Source organism: Nematolebias whitei, chromosome 11 (genome assembly GCF_014905685.2).
Source record: "Nematolebias whitei isolate Nwh7 chromosome 11, NemWhi1, whole genome shotgun sequence".
Taxonomy (NCBI): domain Eukaryota; kingdom Metazoa; phylum Chordata; class Actinopteri; order Cyprinodontiformes; family Rivulidae; genus Nematolebias; species Nematolebias whitei.
Window position 1 is genome coordinate 30,667,138 of NC_056508.1, and position 20,961 is coordinate 30,688,098.

The 20,961-nt window shown below is 39.6% G+C and overlaps 1 protein-coding gene across 1 annotated transcript in view; it reads left to right on the forward strand.

Annotated features, from left to right (window-relative positions):
- LOC119417620 (low-density lipoprotein receptor-related protein 1) overlaps nt 1-20,961 on the forward strand; it is a gene marked incomplete in the record, with an annotated part of 99,635 nt that overhangs the window by 53,055 nt on the left and 25,619 nt on the right. Inside the window, 35 exon segments of the mRNA XM_037684867.1 lie at nt 1-141; nt 561-783; nt 1,569-1,758; nt 1,848-1,991; nt 2,105-2,341; nt 2,514-2,694; nt 2,955-3,177; nt 4,654-4,843; nt 4,944-5,066; nt 5,578-5,718; nt 6,047-6,172; nt 6,856-6,972; nt 7,070-7,150; nt 7,240-7,407; nt 8,541-8,723; nt 9,084-9,281; nt 9,387-9,632; nt 9,737-9,934; nt 10,918-11,122; nt 11,296-11,460; nt 12,300-12,544; nt 13,404-13,535; nt 13,761-13,988; nt 14,087-14,261; nt 16,178-16,272; nt 16,624-16,773; nt 16,926-17,066; nt 17,192-17,320; nt 17,404-17,535; nt 17,616-17,750; nt 18,127-18,256; nt 18,370-18,496; nt 18,738-18,889; nt 18,978-19,102; nt 19,219-19,593. Coding sequence (XP_037540795.1) covers nt 1-141; nt 561-783; nt 1,569-1,758; nt 1,848-1,991; nt 2,105-2,341; nt 2,514-2,694; nt 2,955-3,177; nt 4,654-4,843; nt 4,944-5,066; nt 5,578-5,718; nt 6,047-6,172; nt 6,856-6,972; nt 7,070-7,150; nt 7,240-7,407; nt 8,541-8,723; nt 9,084-9,281; nt 9,387-9,632; nt 9,737-9,934; nt 10,918-11,122; nt 11,296-11,460; nt 12,300-12,544; nt 13,404-13,535; nt 13,761-13,988; nt 14,087-14,261; nt 16,178-16,272; nt 16,624-16,773; nt 16,926-17,066; nt 17,192-17,320; nt 17,404-17,535; nt 17,616-17,750; nt 18,127-18,256; nt 18,370-18,496; nt 18,738-18,889; nt 18,978-19,102; nt 19,219-19,593 — 5,951 coding nt within the window.

Sequence of the window (20,961 nt, forward strand, 5' to 3'; positions counted from 1 at the left end):
CTGGCTGACTGGAAACTTTTACTTTGTGGATGACGTGGATGATCGGGTGTTTGTCTGCAACAAGAATGGCCAGACTTGTGTGACCCTGCTTGACCAGGAGTTGTACAACCCTAAGGGCATCGCCTTGGATCCAGCAATGGGGTTTGTATTTCACTTCGGCCCTCTTAACCCCTTCATGCTCCCAATTGCTGTTTAAGCATTGCTGGAGAGGAAAATGCTGTCTTATGGTCAGCCAAGATGCTGATGAGGCATACAGGCAAAAACCAAAGCACTTCCTTCAGACAGACGCCTAGACAGATGTTGCATGCTGCACAAGCAGCTTGAATATTGGCTGATTCAAGTTCCTGGTTTTGACAAAGATGACTTGTGATGCAGTTCCTTTTCTAAGTGTAAATTTAAAATATTTTTTACTACTTGTAAATAGTGCTTGTGTAAAATCAGGATGAATTGATGTTTGAGGCTTTACATTCCATATCAAATCATTTCTGTATCTCTAAATAAATTTCCCTTTCTGTCACCTTTTATTTCTTCATTCTCTCCCTCTCACTCATCTTCTACAGCAAATTGTTTTTTACTGACTACGGGTCTACGCCAAGGGTGGAGCGCTGTGACATGGATGGACAGAACCGCACAAAGTTGGTGGACAGTAAGATTGTCTTCCCTCACGGTATCACTCTGGATCTGGTGAACCGGCTTGTGTACTGGGCTGATGCCTACCTGGATTACATAGAAGTGGTTGACTATGAGGGCAAAAACCGACACACCATCATCCAGGGACTGCTGGTAAGGCTTTAAGGATGTTACACAGAAAACATATCCGACCATTTACAACGCTATGCTCAGAAAAATTATAATGAACGTTAAGCTAAACTAGTTCTGTTTTACTGACGTTCCCATCAGTACAAGAAAACATCTGTTTTCCAAATGTGCATCACTGATTTAATGTCACGCTTGTCTCTTGTGTCTCAAACAGAATATTTATTTTCAAAGATTAGATCTTTTTATTGTCTTGATTGATATTGCTTAAAACATGTGTAATTTTCATGGCTGGTGCCTCTCTAAACAAATTACTGGCTCAGGTGATGCTTAGCCTCAGTTTTACTAGAGTAATGATTCTTATGAAGTCAAACCTTTGGTAGGATGATGGTGGTATTTGTGTGTGAGAGACAGAGGAAAGTAATGTGATCCCCAGGCATGCATCATCCTGACAGAGGGGGGGACCTGCAAAAGTAAAATCTCCTGATTTGTCTAGCGGCAGATGTGGCATGTGGTCGTTATGCTACGTTGCGCCAAGTTTACTTAAACATTCTCTTATCTTACTGTCTGTGTGCATGCCTGACTTTAATAGATCTGTTCATGATTTTTGAATCACAATGTATTTTGTACTGACAAAATTTATTTGTTTGGAAAGTTAAATCATGCAGGATCAGCTTTGTAGTCTTCAAGATAAAAACGAGTATGCAAAGGTTATCGCACAAGCCATTAGTCATGCTGAACTGTGAGCTGTATTGCTGATGTTCAGTGTTCTCCTCATTTTTCCGCGTTGCTGTCTTTTTAATGTGTTCCAGATTGAGCACCTGCATGGACTGACTGTATTTGAGAACTATCTCTATGCCACAAACTCTGATGAAGGCAATCTCAACCCAAAGACAAGTGTGATCCGAGTGAATCGCTTCAACAGCTCTGATTTCCAGGTGGTCACTCGTTTAGATCGGGGAGCCGCGCTGCACGTGTATCACCAGAGATGCCAACCTCAAGGTGGGGCAGCATGTCAGCACTTTCTCAGATTCCTGTCAGTTTTTAAAATCGACTACAAGTCATAATTCATTGATACGTGTCTGCTTTAGTGCGCAGTCATGCATGCGCCCAGGATCAGGTTGGAAAGGCTGGAGGTTGCTCTGACATTTGTCTGCTAAGCAACAGCCACAAGGCTCGTACCTGCCGTTGTCGTTCTGGATTCAGTCTCGGCAGTGATGGGAAGTCCTGCAAGAGTAAGTTTCTGGGCCGATGTAAAGACGCTGAAAAGTAAATCTGACAGCAATAACTGGAGTAAATGTATTCATGCATTCATTATTGTTATATTTTAAATGTTCCATTTCTGCAGAACCGGATCATGAGTTGTTCTTGGTGTACGGTAAGGGTCGTCCTGGAATCATCAGGGGCATGGACATGAGTGGTAAGGTGCCTGATGAGTACATGATTCCCATTGAGAACCTGATGAACCCTCGAGCTCTGGATTTCCACGCCGCCAGTGAATTCATCTACTTTGCTGATGCCACCAGTAACATCATTGGTCGACAGAAGATAGACGGCACAGAGAGAGACATCATTCTAAAGGAAGGTAAGTAGTGTTTTACAACTTTTGCAGACGTTTCAGGAAGCTATTTCTACTTCCAAGTCTATAAATTCAGGCTCCCACAGAATAAAAAACTCCATATCACTTTCCTTTTGATATCCATTCTGAACTGACTCAGATTGGTTCAAATTTCCATTTGACTTCTTTTTTATCTCAGGTATTCACACAGTAGAAGGGATTGCAGTCGACTGGATAGGAGGTAATCTCTACTGGACAGATGATGGACCAAAGAAGACTATCAGTGTTGCCAGGCTGGAGAAGGCTTCACAGAGTCGCAAGACTCTCATTGAGGGGAAGATGAGCCACCCTCGTGCCATTGTTGTGGACCCACAACACGGGTAAGAAGCTTCTCATGAATGTTTGTGGTTCAATGTTTTAGTGGTTGTAGCAGATGTCCTGTAGCTGTGTGAGAGGCTAAAGATTTTTGTTGAATCTTTATCTGTGTGTTTGTGTGGGAGGCAGTCTGTTTTTGTATGATTTTTGGACACTCCTTTTTATTGTTTAGTCGTGGGATGTTCCATCAAAGATTATCACAGATTCAAACTGCTGCTCAGGAATGTTCTATCTCTCATACTTTCCTTTTTTTCCCATCTCTTAGATGGATGTACTGGACTGACTGGGAGGAAGATCCCACAGAGAGCAACAGAGGGAAGATTAAGAAAGCTTGGATGGATGGTTCACATCACCAAGTCTTTCTGACCAGCAAAACAGTGTTGTGGCCCAACGGCTTGAGCCTGGACATTCCTCAGGGCATTCTGTACTGGGTGGATGCTTACTACGACCGCATTGAGTTGATTTACCTTAACACCACAGAGCGAAAGGTTGGGGGTTTTCTGAGAATGTGCTGCATATACAATCTGTTTATTGTGAATTAAAAAAAAAAATACAGACAAAAGATACAGTAGATGAAAAAGTAGACAAATGACAGAAGAATTGGACAAAACTGTTTTTAACACATTTTAATAACATATTTTACAAAACACAACAAAATGTGAAAAACAGTAAACTTTAAAAAAAAGCCATGTAAGAAATTTCAAAAAGAAAAGCTACAATAATCAAAAAAAAAGAAATTTAAAACATAAAAAAATGTAGCGCCCCCTAGTGTCCTTGGCATTAATGGGGTGGCTAACCTGAGTTCTTCAGATCTGTTGGTATCTCTACCTGAAACTCCTAAATGTATATCCATTATATCACGAAGTATAACACAGTAGAATAAACATACGTTTCAAACAGACAGTTTAATGAACAATTAGAACAATAGAACAGTTTCTTCAGTCTATAATGAAATAGAAATGGCACGCTTAACCTCGTTAAACAAAAAGGAAACTTAAAGCCGGCAGCTAATAATTAGTTTCGGTCGTTGCAGGCCTGATGTTGGTGCACGCACGCTCTTCCCGCTCTTCCCGCTCTTCCCGCTCTTCCCGCTCTTCCCGCTAACGTCCCCAACAACCATGTCCCCAATCACCTGAACACGTCCTTCTCTAGGATGTCGTACGTGCCGTAGTCCGTCTGCTTCCGTCCAATGTCCTCCCCAGGGTTGAAGAATCCACGCCGCGGTCCTCGCGTCTCTCGGCTGGCTAGCCGCCAACCGCTTGCCGAGGCCCGCTAACAGTAGCCACCGAGCTAGCAGCCTAACGGAATTATTCTCCACAGGGTTAGTCACCCACGCAGCTTCAACCTCCACAGGTCGATGGGAGTCCTTGTCTACCCCCTCACTGGCAAGAACAACAGTTCAGTGGGGTGTCCCCCCACGGCGATAGTCCACGGCAACAGCGATGTCCTCCATTCTCTCCGTCGCTCTTCTCACATCCCGTCTCGTACCGGAAGGCCCTCCTCCCCGACCACCAAAATAAAATCCCAAGCAACCACATATTACAGTTACATTGTTTTTTTAATAAACAATAACTTAACATATATTAAACTCCAAACATAATAGGTTTGCATATTCTACAAAGTATAAACACAAACTGAACATATATTAAACTCCATGTACTTATTTATGAGTTCTCTAATAACTACAACCGACATGAACGAAAACCACAGGGTTACACAAACAAACATAAACAGTAAACAAATGCAGCAGTATTTATTTTGTTTTTTTGTTGTGTATTCTTTTTGTCCCCTTCAGTTTGGCTTATATTATACAATATATTAATTTTAGGAATGTTTACTTTCGTTAAACATGTTTTGTGTTGATTCGTTGTTATCTTTCGATCAAGCCTATCAAACCAGACACATCTTATTGTTAATTTAATTTGGAGATTTGTGACCCCTTTTCTTGTTTCCTGATTTAACAGGTTGTTTATGAGGGCCAGGAGCTCAACCATGCATTCGGCTTGTGTCATTACAAACAATTTCTGTTTTGGAACGAGTACCGTGGCGGTAGCATTTACAAGCTAGACCAGGTCACCAAGACAGTCACTTTGCTCCGCAATGAAAGGCCTCCAATATTTGAGATCAGAGTGTATGATGCAGACCAACAGGACGGTAAGTCATCGTTTCTTTGATTTTTCTGTTTAGATGCTAATAAGAAAGACAAAATGACCCTCCCCATACACACACTTCTTTGGGGATTTCTTCTGCTTAGGCACTAATGTGTGTCGACGAAACAACGGTGGCTGTAGCAGTTTGTGCCTCGCAATTCCTAACGGCAGGTCCTGCAGCTGTTCTGATGATCAGATCCTTGATGTTGATAATGTCACCTGCAAAGGTACGTATCTGCTTCCACACAAGTTAAATTTCACATGCGGTCATTGTGGACGGCTGTAAAAAAAAAAAAGAAAGAAAGTAATTTATTCAGCAGGACTTTAAAATTCCTGGCTTAGATTTACAACTTCTAATGAATCTTTTTTCCCCCTCAGATACTTTCTGTAAGTAAAACACCAGCTTACTGAAACGTCATCTGAGGGCAACAAAGAAAACTAGATCATATTAGTCTAACTCTCTAGCAGTTCAACTATAATTTTCTTTTACACAATGACAAACACATCTACGTTAATATTATTATTTAGATTTTAATTGCTTAATGCACACTAAGCAAGATCAGTAGTTTTTAACCTAAAGGAGGAATTTAGGACGAATATAATTAACGGGAGCAGTTTTATACAAGTTCCAAAAATATGTTTGATTTATGAGAGATTAAAAAAAAGCTTTGTTTTTAATGTTCAGTTTGCATCCCAGTGACTTATTTGTTTCCGCTCCCACCCTGATCTCATCTCCAGCCAACCCCTCCTACGTTCCCCCGCCGCAGTGCCAGCCTGGGGAGTTTGCCTGCAAGAACAACCGCTGCATCCAAGAGCGCTGGAAATGTGACGGGGACAATGATTGTCTGGACAACAGCGATGAGGCCCCTGATCTCTGCCGTGAGTGTGCAGACGTCATCGTCATGGATACCACCAACACAAGAGAAAAACAAAATTATGCTTAAAGGTCTTAGCTAACACAAAGTGACAGAGCACGCAGAAGAGTTTCCAAGATGTGTCTCTTTCCATGCATAAAGTTGCCAACTTTGTTCTCATTAGCTGATTCTCTGAAGCAAAAACTCACATTGATTAGGCTTTTTTTTTCACTTTTTACTAAATTTGTATTTCAATGGTTAGGCATCAGACAAAAACAGGTTGATAAAAGAAAACCTTTTTGTTTGTTTTTTTTGGTTAGATGTACTGTATATTTTGGTTCTTCTTCTTTTAGACCAGCACACCTGTCCAGCTGACAGATTCAAATGCCAGAACAACCGCTGCATCCCTCTGCGATGGTTGTGTGACGGAGACAATGACTGCGGTAACGATGAAGATGAATCAAACACAACCTGCTCTGGTATGGAAAAGCTAAACCATTAATTTAGCTGTTGTGTTCAGGTTAATGTTGGGCATGATGGACTGAATTTATTATCTAAGCAGCAGATTTGTTTTGCTGTGTAAGACTTTATGATGCTTGTTTCATCTGGATAGGCTATGTGGAAGGTTGCAGTGAACGTCTGGATATACAGCATCTATTAATTATGATAGGAAATTTCCAGATTTGGTGAACGATTAAATATTTTTCTTTTTAGGCATTGCAAAAGTTTCATGTTTGGAGGATCAGAATTTTCGAATGCAGAATTATGATAATAAAAAAGATTTGGGGTTAAGTGTAACTAATATTCAGCAAGAAGTCATTGAATACTGTCAAAGGTTTAAGAAATCTGACACAGAAGAATTTGTGAATATGATTCAGTTAAAATATGCTGAGAGATACAGTTGATTGGTGTTTAAAAGAAAATAAATCTATGACCTAAAACACATTATTTTTGCATTTGATACTTTTATCAGAGCTATTTTTTGTCTTAATTAAAATAATTAGGTTTAAGTCAATATTACATTTAAACATTTTTTGAATGTATATTTTGATCTGTTTTGTTTGTACTACCTTTGCGGACTTGAAATTGACATTTTGAAAAAATGTTAATTTAAAAAAAGCATTAAAGTACTTAACTACTTAGTCATATTTTTCCCTGCCAGCTCGTACATGCCCTCCGAACCAGTTCTCCTGTGATAGTGGGCGTTGCATCCCCATCTCCTGGACATGTGACCTGGATGACGACTGTGGAGATCGATCAGATGAACGAGCCACCTGTGGTGGGTGCATACTGCACTTTGATATTGTTTATTTGTTTTAATCCTTAAACATAATCCATATACCAGTAATGCCTCTTCTCTTGTCTCCTTCTCCCAGCCTATCCTACCTGCTTCCCTCTAACCCAGTTCACCTGCGCTAATGGCCGCTGCATCAATATCAATTGGCGCTGTGACAACGGTGAGTATTCTTTCCTTTCAGCTTCCATAAAGCTTGAAAACAGTCCTAAAAGCACTGACAAAGCAATTCAAATATTTTGTGTCGTTCAGACAACGACTGTGGGGATAACAGCGATGAAGCAGGCTGCAGCCATTCCTGTTCCAGTGTCCAGTTTAAATGTAACAGTGGCCGCTGCATCCCAGAATACTGGACCTGTGATGGGGACAATGACTGTGGAGACTATAGTGATGAGACTCATGCTAACTGTACCAACCGGGGTAAGGAGGAATACTTGATGGCAAAACTGTTTGATTTTATCATGGCACTGTCTTCTCTCCAGAAGTGTTTGTTGATAAATATTATGTACCTGGTTAAAGTTCTGGTCCCACGGTGAACTGTTTTTCTCCATTTACTCATTGCTTTTTTTTATCATATGTCAACAATGATATCTTTACTGTTTCCTGTGCTGTTCATGCTCCTGCCTGCTTCTTTTCTTCCACTTACATTTTCTGCAAATCCTCTCCGTTTCTCTGTTGAGGATGTGATGATGGTTTGTAGTTAAATAACAAACTCTTTCGTGGTCGCCTGTAAATGGTGCAGATGTTGTGACTGCTGTGACGATACGACTTCCCGTGTTTACGCTTTTGAATTGCTGGTGGCTGTTTAGCTTATGTGCAATTTTCTGTGTAACTGACTGAGAAAGCGACATAAAAAACATAGTTACACTCTTTCTTCGGCTGTTGGTGCGCTTCGAAACACAAGCTTTTATGCAGAGTCTGTTCTGATGCTTTACGTACTACTTGATCCATGCAGAAATGTGGCTCACTGCTGTCAAGTCCCAGCATGCAAAAATGGTGCCCAGCATGACCTGCTGGTGTGATGTGCAATCTGTGATCTACTCTGTGTATGTGTGTGTGTGTTTGTGTGTGTGTTTGTGTGTGTGTGTGTGTGCGTTAGACTGCTGCCTGGAAGCTATTAAAAAGAAGAAAATAAAATGAAAGCAATACCATCACCTTTATTTCTTGTACAATATATTTATGCGTTTAAATATTGGTTGAATTAATGAATGAATATATGTGTTTAAAGGTCACAATTCCCATTTCCTGTTTTGACTGTACCAGTCAATCTTTTTTATGAAGGGGGAGTTGGTGGTGCCTCTAATCTGCCTTAAACATTTGTCAGTGAGATGTATTTAATTTAGCTCGATATCAGATTGTCTGTCAGCAACATAGTGGTTGACAATAATTTTTTACGTTTCTCCTCTGTATTTGACTAAATATAGTTCAATGCTTTTAATTACTTTTCATTTGTAGATTTCTTCTCACTACTTTGACATTTTATTAAACATGTTGTTTATGACTGTTGTTTGCTAAATATAACACTAATTCTTGGTGTTTTTCTTCCTCCCCAGTAACTCGTCCTCCAGGCGGCTGCCATACGGACGAGTTTCAGTGTAGAGTGGATGGCCTGTGCGTTCCCATGCGTTGGCGCTGTGATGGTGACACCGACTGTATGGATCTCAGCGACGAGAACAATTGTGAGGGTGTCACCCACATGTGTGACTCTGCAGTCAAGTTTGCCTGCAAAAACTCTGGTAAGGATTCATGTGTCATATACATGTTGCTTATGTTGAGTAAACCCTAAACCTGTTAATAAATAAATAGTATTACCATAAAAATGTCAGTTGTTATTTCCCTTAAGGTTCCGCATGAACTTTGTGTTTTTGACTAGCATATGATTTTAGGTACCTATGAATGACTATTTAATTTATGCAGTATGTCACCTAAGCGCCACTGTACAGAAGTTGTGTATAAAGTTATTAGTTTTCAAAGAAGTTTTACTTTTGAATAGAACTGGAAAATTATGTTGGAGTTTTCAACTCTAAACATGCACTGACCAAAAAGTAAAATTTAGTCCATAAACCGAGATTTTAAATATATTTTGGCTTTGTCAGCTGGCTGTATCAGCAAGGCCTGGGTGTGTGATGGCGACAGCGACTGTGTGGACCATTCAGATGAGGAAAACTGTGAAGCGTTAGTGTGCAAGTTATCTCACCACATGTGTGCCACCAACGACTCCATCTGCCTGCCTGCTGAGAAGCTGTGTGATGGCACAGACGATTGTCCGGATGGCTCTGATGAGAAACTTTGTGGTAAACAAAAAGCACATTTTCTCATTTAAAATCAAAACAACAAAAGGGACGTGCAGTTATTTTTTCATTGATAGATTTAAACTGTGGTGTCTCTGTTTCTTGCAGAGTTGTGTTCTGTGGACAATGGGGGTTGTAGTCACAACTGCAGCACTATTCCTGGGGAGGGCTTCATGTGCTCTTGTCCCCTGGGCATGGAGCTGGGACATGACAATAAGACCTGCCAGATTCAAAGCTTTTGTGCCAAACATCTTAAGTGTAGTCAGAAGTGTGAACAGGAAAAATCCAGCGTCAAGTGCTCGTGCTATGAGGGCTGGGAGCTGGAGGCTGATATGGAAAGCTGCAAAAGCACTGGTTAGGACTAACAGAAACTTTTTCACTCGTGTATTCTTTCTATGAAACTGGATTTTCAAGATAGGAATTATAATACTGAGAAACTGACACTTCTGTTTCTTCAGATGCCTTCAAACCTTTCATCATCTTTTCCAATCGACATGAGATCAGGAGAATTGACCTCCACAAGGGAGAGTTCAGTGTGCTTGTTCCAGGCTTAAGGAACACCATTGCTTTGGACTTCCACCTCAACCAAAGCACCCTGTACTGGACTGATGTTGTGGAGGACAAGATCTATCGTGGGAAATTGTCTGAAAATGGAGGTGAGGCAGCTGTCAGAATGTTAGAACTGTGCAGTGTGGCAGAATGAATGGACTCTTGGGAGTTTAATTTAAATGTTTTTTTTTTCTTCAGTGCAATCCTGTTGTGAATAAAAATGTTTGCAAAGCCTATGTTTAGCTGAGCATTTCCTGGAAAGAAACTTTCACTGAGCAAATTTACTGTAATTTCTAAATTGTTAAATGTTTCTGAAGAGTTTGAGGTCAGCAGTGGCATTCTGAATAAACCTCCTAGGTCATGGTTTGCCTTTCTTGCTCCAAAACCCCATGTCTCATTGCCAGTCAAGGTTGTGCTCCCAGCTTAGCGCTTTTGAGGTGCACGGAAGGCTTTGTCTCTTCCCATTTGTCTCAATGCTCGCTGTGCGTGACTGTTGCCAGAACACTGATGTTGTAGGAGGAACAAAACTCTGCTGTGTCATTACCCAGCCCTTTTAGTCCACCATAAATACACTTTGTGAGCAGGAACATGATGACCAGCTCGTAGTCCAGCTCTTGCCACTCCTTATGGAGGTCATTTCAGTGTCTCCAAGCATATACTGAAAGGTGCCAGCAGCGTAATAAAGACACACGGCGTTCCTTAAAGAAAAGTTTTAAGAGTTTGTACCCTTTTCTTATTTAATTACTATCTGAAGGCTCATCTCAGAGATAATTACGCCATTTTAATTTTTTTAAGGGTTTGCATGATAGCCAGTCATTTCTACAAAACGATGAAGAAAAGAGAGTTGATGCACATTGCTTTTCTTAGGAAAGAAATCAGCAAAATGGTGCTCAATGGTAGTCAGAGCTATGTCAGTAGTGGATCGTATTTACTGACGAGTTCCATAAGTGTTAAAGAAATTCTAAACAGTGTGCTATAGTTTTTTTTAATATATATGTCCAAATGAACAAAACTGCATGTTATTTTTAAGTTCTTGGTGTTCTATATATATATTTATTGTGTGTGTGTGTGTGTGTGTGTGTCTGATCAGCACTGACCAGTTTTGAGGTGGTGATTCAGTATGGCCTGGCTACTCCAGAAGGCCTTGCTGTGGACTGGATCGCGGGAAACATTTACTGGGTGGAGAGTAATCTGGACCAGATTGAGGTGGCCAAGCTGGACGGAACAATGAGAACCACCCTGTTGGCTGGGAAAGTAGAGCATCCCCGGGCAATTGCTCTTGACCCTCGTGATGGGTGAGAAGCACAAATAAAGGGATTCTAAAGCCACATAAACTAATGGAATTTCCTAAACTTTTGCCATAAAAAAATATTTATACAACATATTTTACTTTCTGTAAAACTTTACTCATGTTTAAACACTGAGCACATCTGGTAAAGCCCTCACACTGGGAACTTTCTCTTGGCAGAATTTTGTTTTGGACCGACTGGGATGCTAGTTTGCCCAGGATAGAGGCAGCATCTATGAGCGGTGAAGGCAGACGCACCATCCACAAGGAGACGGGCAGTGGAGGCTGGCCCAATGGACTTACTGTGGATTACATGGAAAGACGTATTGTCTGGATTGATGCCAGGTAGCATTCTCACAAGGTTTCCACTTTATTGCACCCACCCACACATTTAATTATGATTTTTTTTTGGGCCATATACATTTTTGCATGTAGTACATCAGTTACTCGGGAGATAGTTGGGAATTGGATGACTTATCAGCTTGCATAATCTGTAACTGACAAATATGACACGCCAAAGTCAAATTTTCTTAGTATGTGAACACACCATAGCTAAACAACTAAATTATTTTAGGGATACCACAAACTGTGTTGAATTTTTTTAAAATTTAGCAATCAAAGAGAAAATCCAAATAAATATTTTATAGTTTACTGTAATCAAGCTGTAATTTACTGTGTATAATTACAGGAAAATTATATAACAGTAACTAATTCTGGGTTTCTTTTTATCCCCTCGCTCCCTATTATTAATTATTTATTATGATGTATATTGCTGCATTTTATTTTAAACTGAGGGCTTCAAGACAAAGTGTTTGTCTTATTATCTGATACCGTTTCAAAGTTTGTTTAAAATAATGAGAAAAAAAAGTGTTATTTTGGAGAAAATGTAAAGAAAAATTATAAATATTTTATAGCTAATTCATTTTCAGATTGGTGATGGATGGATGGATGGATGTTTTAGTGCATTTAACATCTTTAGAGGCAAATTTGAATGAACCAAAAATAAAAATCAGCTGGTTAGACCTTTACAATAAAATCAGATATTCAACTCAGTCCCACAACTTGCAGGTTGTCTTTTCAGTACTGCATAGAAATTAAACGCAATCATAAAATACGTTTACGGTATGTCACTGATTTTGCAAACTTTATATAATGTATACACCTCTGTTTTGATTTTTCCTAAGGTCGGATGCTATTTACTCTGCATTGTACGATGGCTCTGGGCTGATTGAGGTTTTGCGGGGTCATGAGTATTTATCACACCCATTTGCTGTCACTATGTATGGAGGAGAGATCTACTGGACTGACTGGAGGACTAACACACTGGCCAAGGCCAACAAATGGACAGGGCATAATGTCACTGTAGTCCAGCGCACCAACACACAGCCCTTCGACTTGCAGGTCTACCATCCATCCAGGCAACCGCTGGGTATGTTGGACACCAAATACAAACAGTAATAGAGAAACAGAGAAAGAAAAAAAAACTGTTTTATTTCAGATTTACCTTGCTGGTCTTTGTTTTCATGAAAAATACTGATGGGTTTACCATTAATCGTTTTTTATATATACTTCCTATCCAAAGACAGCTGACCTTTTAGAGCTGTGAGAGGTGTTGTTTCCTCACACAAGAGCAGTTTGGACACCTCTGTTGCTTTGTTGATGGAAATGTTATCTAACTTTTTGTCATTTTCACCACAGACTGCTTAAGAAACAACTTTCCTTCTGCAATGTAAATGTTGCATGTTGATCTCAAAGGGATGTTGCATGACTGACAAGAAGGCAAAATAGAGTTTTACAGTGTTATGCAATTTCAAATTGTCACCTTTTTATTTTGTGAGCACAAGCTTTGGGTTCACTCATGTGTGTGTGTGTGTGTGTGTGTGTGTGTGTGTGTGTGTGTGTGTGTGTGTCAGTAGCTGAGAGGTGCTGAGTTGTCTAATTATTGACAAGATAAAAGAGATCTCAATGAACTGTTAACTGACAGCTTGAATCTCGCCCTGTGACAGTGATGAGACAAGTTGTGTTGACAGATCTGGCAACCAAAGTTGCTCTCTACTTTCATTATCCTTAAGGGCTTTTTGGTGGACAAGTCCTTAATACCTAGAAATATTAGAGTTTGACTCTAATTACTGTGATTTAAACTGCATCCGACATACCCGTGAATAGTGATTTCTTCACCTTAATCTGTAGCGTGTTGTGTAAGCTTGCTCTGTTTCTATTGTGAAACATCTCATCTGCCTTTTTTGTGCTTTTGTGAGATATTCTTAAGATGATTTTCTTCCCTTTAGTTCCAAACCCATGTGCCACCAGGGATGGTAAAGGCCCTTGCTCCCACCTGTGTCTGATCAACTTTAACCAAACCTATTCCTGTGCCTGCCCGCACCTCATGAAGCTGCAGCCTGACAAGCGCACCTGCAAAGGCAAGTTTAGATACAGTTAATTACTGTCAGTCTGTCACCGATGTGCATTTTCTCTTTGACTTAAAATCTGCAGCTGTGACAGTAGTACACGGTTCATGACACGAAGGAGCAAGTGAACGTTTAAATAAATACAAAAAACTAAAGTTCAAAAGCTGTTTTATTGTGATCTGCAAAAGATGCTAAAATTAACTACAGTAATTTAACAGCATTTTTTATGCTTTCCAGAGTCTCGAAAGTTCCTACTTTATGCTCGTCAGATTGAGATTCGTGGTGTTGACATTGGCAACCCCTACTACAACTACATCATCTCCTTCACTGTGCCAGACATAGACAACGTGACGGTGGTGGATTTTGATGCTGTAGAGCATCGTATCTACTGGTCAGATGTGCGAACACAGACCATCAAAAGAGCTTTCATTAATGGCACAGGAGTAGAGACTGTTGTGTCGGCAGGTAAAATCAATCTCAGAAATACTTGTCCCAGGTTTGGTTTAATTTTCTTTATACTAAACTTTGCTGTATTCCCTTTTTATTGTTCTGACATTTTTCAGACCTTCCTAATGCCCACGGGTTGGCAGTAGACTGGGTGTCAAGGAACCTTTTCTGGACCAGCTATGATACCAATAAGAAGCAGATCAATGTGGCCAGACTTGATGGATCTTTTAAGAATGCCGTCCTTCAGGGATTAGACAAGCCCCACTGTTTAGTGGCTCACCCTTTGCTAGGGTGAGTTCTTTCTCCAGTTAATCAAGCTTGTATTCAATTTGAGTATTAGTTCATGCCTCAATGAAAGGAGAGCAATCACATGATTGACTTTAGCTGTACATGCTACATTACATGTAACATGAACAGCTAATACTGATTATCTTTTAGAGTCAGCCCAGTTTGAGATGGTCACTATAGCTAATCAACCTGACTAACAAAAAAAAAAACTTCATTTTAAAGATATTGAGTTAAAATGGTAGTACCTGAGTCCCAACACAAACTCCAAGCCATTGCAGATTATGAAACATTTGTCTAAAACTTGGACATGCAACACAGTAGGCAGTATGCATTCCTTCAAGGAATGCTATTTTCATTTTTATCCTTTTTTTTATTATATGATTCTCATGTAGTGAACCAGATAACCTCAAATCTACCAGATGGACAGAGACTGTTATTTTCATTGATCTGAATAAGTCTGAACCATCTGATGAACTTTCTTTCTTGAATTAATCAAGCAGAAAAGACAATTCTTTATAATCATTGCTGTCTTACAAATGTTTTGATAATCAAATTGTGTTAGTTCACTCAATGCTTTACAGGTTGAAAAGAACTACTAATTTTATTTTACATAAACAGTAAGTAATGATTTTTATTCCTCATTCAAAGCAGAAATCACCTGAATATGCATTTCTTGATTTCCTGTCTGAAATGAGCAAACTGTCGTAAGTATGTGAAAGGTTGGTCTTCGGTCAACTAAAATGTTTACTGAAGAAGAAATGTCATGTTTTACTTTTTCAGAAGATTACAAAGTGTGAGACTCCAAAAAGTCTGCTGCTTCTGCAATAATCTTTTCTGTATGTTAAACAAGTTTCATTCTCTGACCTCGACTGTTGATAAACAACTTACGTCAGAAACCACTCCTCTTTCTGGTCCTTCCACGAATCAGAAAGCTCTAAATTGAACAGGAAGTCGACCCAAATAAAATGTGGCAACTTCTCAGTTCATGTTAGAGTCTGGGAGAATGAGAAGAATTAAGATTTCCAGAATTCCAAGAGAATGAGAGTTCTGAGAGATGTTGGAATGAGAGCTGACAACAGGTCCGATAGTCCAACAGAATGAGCAGATTGAGAGTGCAGCCGGTTATGAAGAGTTTGGAGTTATGAAGAACCAGGGACGTTTTGGGATTATAATTCTGTTTTGAACTAACCACGCACGACTCTCCGAGGATTTCTAGCTGTTCTGAACGGAGGCGCTGAAACAGTCTGAAGGACTCTTACTGAGCTGATCCATCGTCAAACCAGGTAAAGATTTCCTCTTCGACTCAAGTGTACCGTGGACGGGCTGAGGATCTGACGAAGCGTGCAATTTCTGGTTAAACAGATTAAACTTCCCTCACACAGTTCTCTGTAAGATAATCTCCTTTCACTCTAAAACCCACCTCTCTCTCATAAATCAGTACAGATATTTTAGAAATATCTTAAGCAAAGTCCTCAAATCACCGCCGAGTGATTTGAAGTTCATTTTCTGTGAAACTGTCTGTTATTATTTTCATATTTTGCCAAATTAATGTAAATGTTTGATGTTAAACTTTGATTTTGAAAATAAATGATTCCATTCATTTGATGGGTCAAAGATAAATAGCGTCTCTCGTTCACATTTCTGTTAAATTCAATGCACGGCATTTACAGTCAGAAAAATGAAGAACTCGTGAATATTGTATGCATATATAATTCATATATTTGCCATACAACAAGTGACACGTACCTCACGTGACTCACTACACTCATATCAAAACTTAATAAAGTTACTATTAACTTTAGTCACACAGATTGTGTGTGTGTGTGTGTGTGTGTATATGATGTTTTGTTATTGTTTTTTTTTTTATTGTTTTTGTTTTGTTGAGACATTTATTGCGTCTATTAAATTTTATTCCTCAGGAAGCTGTATTGGACAGATGGTGACAACATAAGCATGGCTAATATGGACGGTACCAACCTCACCCTGCTTTTTACTAATCAAAAAGGCCCAGTGGGTAAGTATAAATAGCTAAGATAATATTCAGAATGCTGTGTGATGAAATTACACATTTTAGAGTGGCCTTTTATTGTGGTCAGCCTAAGACACACCTGTGTAACAATCATGTTGTCTAATCAGCATCTTGATATACCACACCTGTGAGGTGGATGGATTATCGCAGCAAAGAAGTGCTCACAAACACAGATTTACACAAATTTGTGAAAGATATTTGAGAGAAAACGACTATTATTGTACATAGAAAAAGTCTTGGTTTTTAGTTCAGCTCATGAAAAATGGGAGCAGCAAGTGTTGTATTTATATTTTTGTTCATTATATATATCTTAACATGGTTTGTTTTTCTATTCAGGGTTATCAATTGACTATGAAAAGGCGCAGCTGTACTGGATCAGCTCAGGAAACAGCACCATTAATCGATGTCAGCTTGATGGATCTAAACTTGAGATCCTGGAAGCGGTTAAAGGCAAACTTACCAAAGCTTCTGCACTGGCTATTATGGGTAGGTTCAGAAAGACAATAGTTTGTGTATGCTATGCATATTTTGTTGCATTATTGTTCGTAATCACGTGGTGGTGTTTAAATTTTCTCGAGTTGACCTTACACTCGCCCATGAGTTATAGGATAACTTAGAAATAATTTCCATCACTGCAGGAGACAAACTCTGGTGGGCCGACCTGGGAACGGATCAAATGGGGACCTGCAGCAAGAAAGATGGCAGTAATTGGAAAGTTTTGCGCAACAACACTTCACCGATAATGCATATGAGGATCTATGATGAGGATGTTCAGAAAGGTAACAAATATCCGTTAGAAACAACTTTTTCAATCAAGCATGTTCAAATTTAATTAACCTTGTACAAGAGAGAGAAATAAAATTACTGTAACTTTTTTAACTGACTTCCTGATCTTTTCTTTTAGCGGGTGTTAATCTGTGCAGTAACAACAATGGTGACTGCTCACAGCTGTGTCTGCCCACCTCTTTAACAACCAGATCTTGTATGTGCACAGCTGGATACAGCCTCAAAACAGGGAAGCAGTCCTGTGAGGGTAAGCTGCTTTTTCATAGCTACTATTGTACATTTAATGTTTTGTCCTAAAAAACAAAATCTTACTGTACTTTTTCTGAGCAGGTATGGGATCCTTCCTGCTTTACTCTGTTCATGAGGGAATTAGAGGAATACCACTTGACCCAGGAGACAAATCTGATGCCTTGGTGCCAGTGTCTGGCACCTCTCTGGCCGTTGGCATTGACTTCTATGCTGGTGAGTGTCACCTAAAATTATCAGTAAACGGATGGCCTATCCGGAGTGACAATTTAAAGCTGTCACTGTCTCCTCCACAGAGAATGACACCATCTACTGGGTGGACATGGGACTGAGCACAATCAGCAGGGCGAAGAGAGATCAAACGTGGAGAGAGGATGTGGTGACCAATGGGATTGGCAGGGTGGAGGGCATAACTGTGGACTGGATTGCAGGTGTAGTCATTACACAATTTAAATCTGGTTTTATTTTATTTTTTATTTCTTAAAAATTAGATTTTCCACATACCTATTTCAGAGTCAGAGATTCTTTATTGTCATTCGCACCACAGTTACATCCAACAATAAAATGTAAAAGAAAAACAGCAATAAGATCTAAAACATCAACTAAATATACACTAAGCACTAATAGCATAAAAACTCTACATCGAACAGCAGCACGAGCACGAGTCTGTGTGAGCAGATGAGCACGCGTGAACACCTCAACATGAAACAGATCAGCAGCAACATGATGTGATTTTTATTTATTTTTATTATTTTTATTTTTATTATTTAAAGCATATCTGACTTGTATATATATTTTCTTTCACAGGAAATATTTACTGGACTGACCAGGGCTTTGATGTAATTGAAGTGGCCAGGCTCAATGGTTCATTTCGCTATGTGGTCATTTCCCAGGGTCTGGACAAACCCAGAGCTATAACTGTCCACCCAGTCAAAGGGTAAGATTAAGTCTGCCCTGTGTTACAGTGCTGTCATAAAATACTTTGAAAACTTTATATTGCTAACTTCTTTTTCACTACTCTTAAAATGTCCTGTGTGGTGCTGTCTGCAGGTATTTGTTCTGGACAGAGTGGGGTCAGTATCCCCGTATCGAACGCTCTCGGTTGGATGGCTCCCAGAGGTGGGTCATGGTCAACACAAGCATCAGCTGGCCAAATGGAATCTCCGTTGACTACAAGGTGTGCTTAAGACCACCCTAAACACATTTGTTTTGTTAGGACAGAACATTTCCAAAGTTTAGTGCAATGATGAGCCTTTGACTGTTTTTTAATATCTGATTAAAAAGGGTATAATTAACTTACCTAATGTAGTGTCTACTTAAATTAGCAGACAGCTAGTCTTTCCTGGGCTACTCTATCATATTCTTTTTTTTTCAATGGCGATATCTGAAGGCAATTCTTATTCTGTTTTGCACTGCAGGCGGGTCAGCTCTATTGGTGTGATGCTCGAACAGATAAGATTGAGCGCATCAACCTGGAAACTGGACAGAACAGGGAGCTAGTGCTGGCCAGCAACAATATGGACATGTTTGCAGTGTCTGTATTTGAGGAATACATTTATTGGAGTGATAGGTATTTTTTTTTAACTCTATGAACCTCCCAAAAAAATCACATTTTCATCTGATGTTGTTTAAAAGTTTTATTGTCTGGGTTTTTTTAGGACTCATGCTAATGGCTCAATTAAGAGAGGTAGCAAAGACAATGCTACAGATGCTGTGCAGCTCAGGACAGGTATTGGTGTTCAACTAAAAGACATCAAGGTCTTCAACAGAGACAGGCAGCAAGGTGAGAACACAAAGTGACCAGCATTAAATTAATTAAACCTTTCAATATCCACTTTAACTCTTCAATTCAGACATTAAATAAATGCTTACTTACTGAACATGTCATGATCTCTGCAGGCACAAACATATGTAAAGACAACAATGGTGGCTGTGAACAGCTGTGTCTCTATCGTGGCAATGGAGAGCGCACCTGCGCCTGTGCTCACGGCATGTTGGCAGAAGACAACCGCAGCTGTCGCGACTATGACGGATACCTGCTGTACTCAGAGCGAACCATACTGAAAAGCATCCACTTGTCTGATGAGACAAACCTCAACGCACCAATAAAACCGTTCGAAGACCCGGACCACATGAAGAACGTCATTGCCCTCAGCTTTGATTACCACGGGGGTGGAGGGAAGGGAGCCAACCGCATCTTCTTCAGTGACATTCACTTTGGCAACATCCAAAAGATCAATGATGATGGCACAGGTCGCAAAATTGTGGTAGACAGTAAGTGTTGAGTCATCAATTGAATGTCGACTGCTTGACATTCCAAAACAAAATGTTTAACCTCACAAGACCTAAGCCCTTCTTCACCAACTCTGTATATTTATGATTTAGTTGTACAACTCTAGGGCGCCACTGTTTTTTCAAACTCAGTAATTTAATATATTTTTCTACTTTCTCAGAAAACATTATGCATTTCAGCAACTCAACCACTAAAATTCAATTCAATTTATTTATATAGCATCAAGTCACAACAGAAGTCATCTCAGGGCACCGTACAGAAACATTCATATACATAAAAAGTAAGCTAATACAATTTATCTGAGGAGCAGACTGATTTGAGTTTAACTTCATCACAGACTCTCATCTTGAGCAAGCATGAAGGCAACAGTGTTTAACAGTAATTAAGGGGGCATCTTTCTTTTTTAGTGGCATATAAATCTGACTATCGTCATCATATCAAAGATGCCATGCTTCCTAAGGATTGAGCCCAAAGGAAGCTGGTAAAGGGAGAAAAGCAGGGGACCTAAAATAGAACTCTGTGGAGCCCAAAAACAATTGAAGAGTAGTGGAGGATTCAGAACCAGCTATGTTGACGCACATGGTTCTGTTTGCCAGATATGACCTAAACCAGTTCAGTGCAGTTCCACAGATACCCACTTGGTTCTGTAAACGTGATACTAAAATGTTGTGGTCCATTGTCTCAAAGGCAGCAGTTAGGTTGGGCAGGACTTGAACCACATACTTACAAATAGCTCTGGTAAAACTGCAAACTGCATACAGAACTGCTCCTGCTGAAGGCAGAACCAGCCACCACGTAACCCTGATGCAACAGACTCAACGCATAACACAACACATAGAGAAGCTTCTTGTGCATTCATAGAAATTTAAATTACTGTAGGTTGGCACTGCAAGAATACTTGCTCACAAACACACTGAATCTCTACTTGTTTTCTACATGGAAGTGTCTTTTTATTCATGTTCTCTTTGAATAATTCAAAATTATGTTGAACGTTATCCATACCATGCTTGTTCTACCACAATTCAAAACTCAGATTCTTATGACACCAAGACAAGTTAAGAAATATTCAAGTTTTGTGAGTTTATTAATCATAAATTCAGGTAAGGGTTCTGAACTGTAATAGATAAGAACCTTTGCCATATTTTCATCTTCTAATAACATCATAGAACAAGAGGGCATTCTGCTTGCCCAAAAATCGAATTCTAAAGACATTATTAAAACCTCTGTAACACACATAAGCTGTGGGATACATTTTTTTTTTTACAATTTATTGGAATGTATCGCTTGGAGTGTTTCATTATATTTTCATCATGAGAAGAAATTATAGGTACATACATACACTATATAGG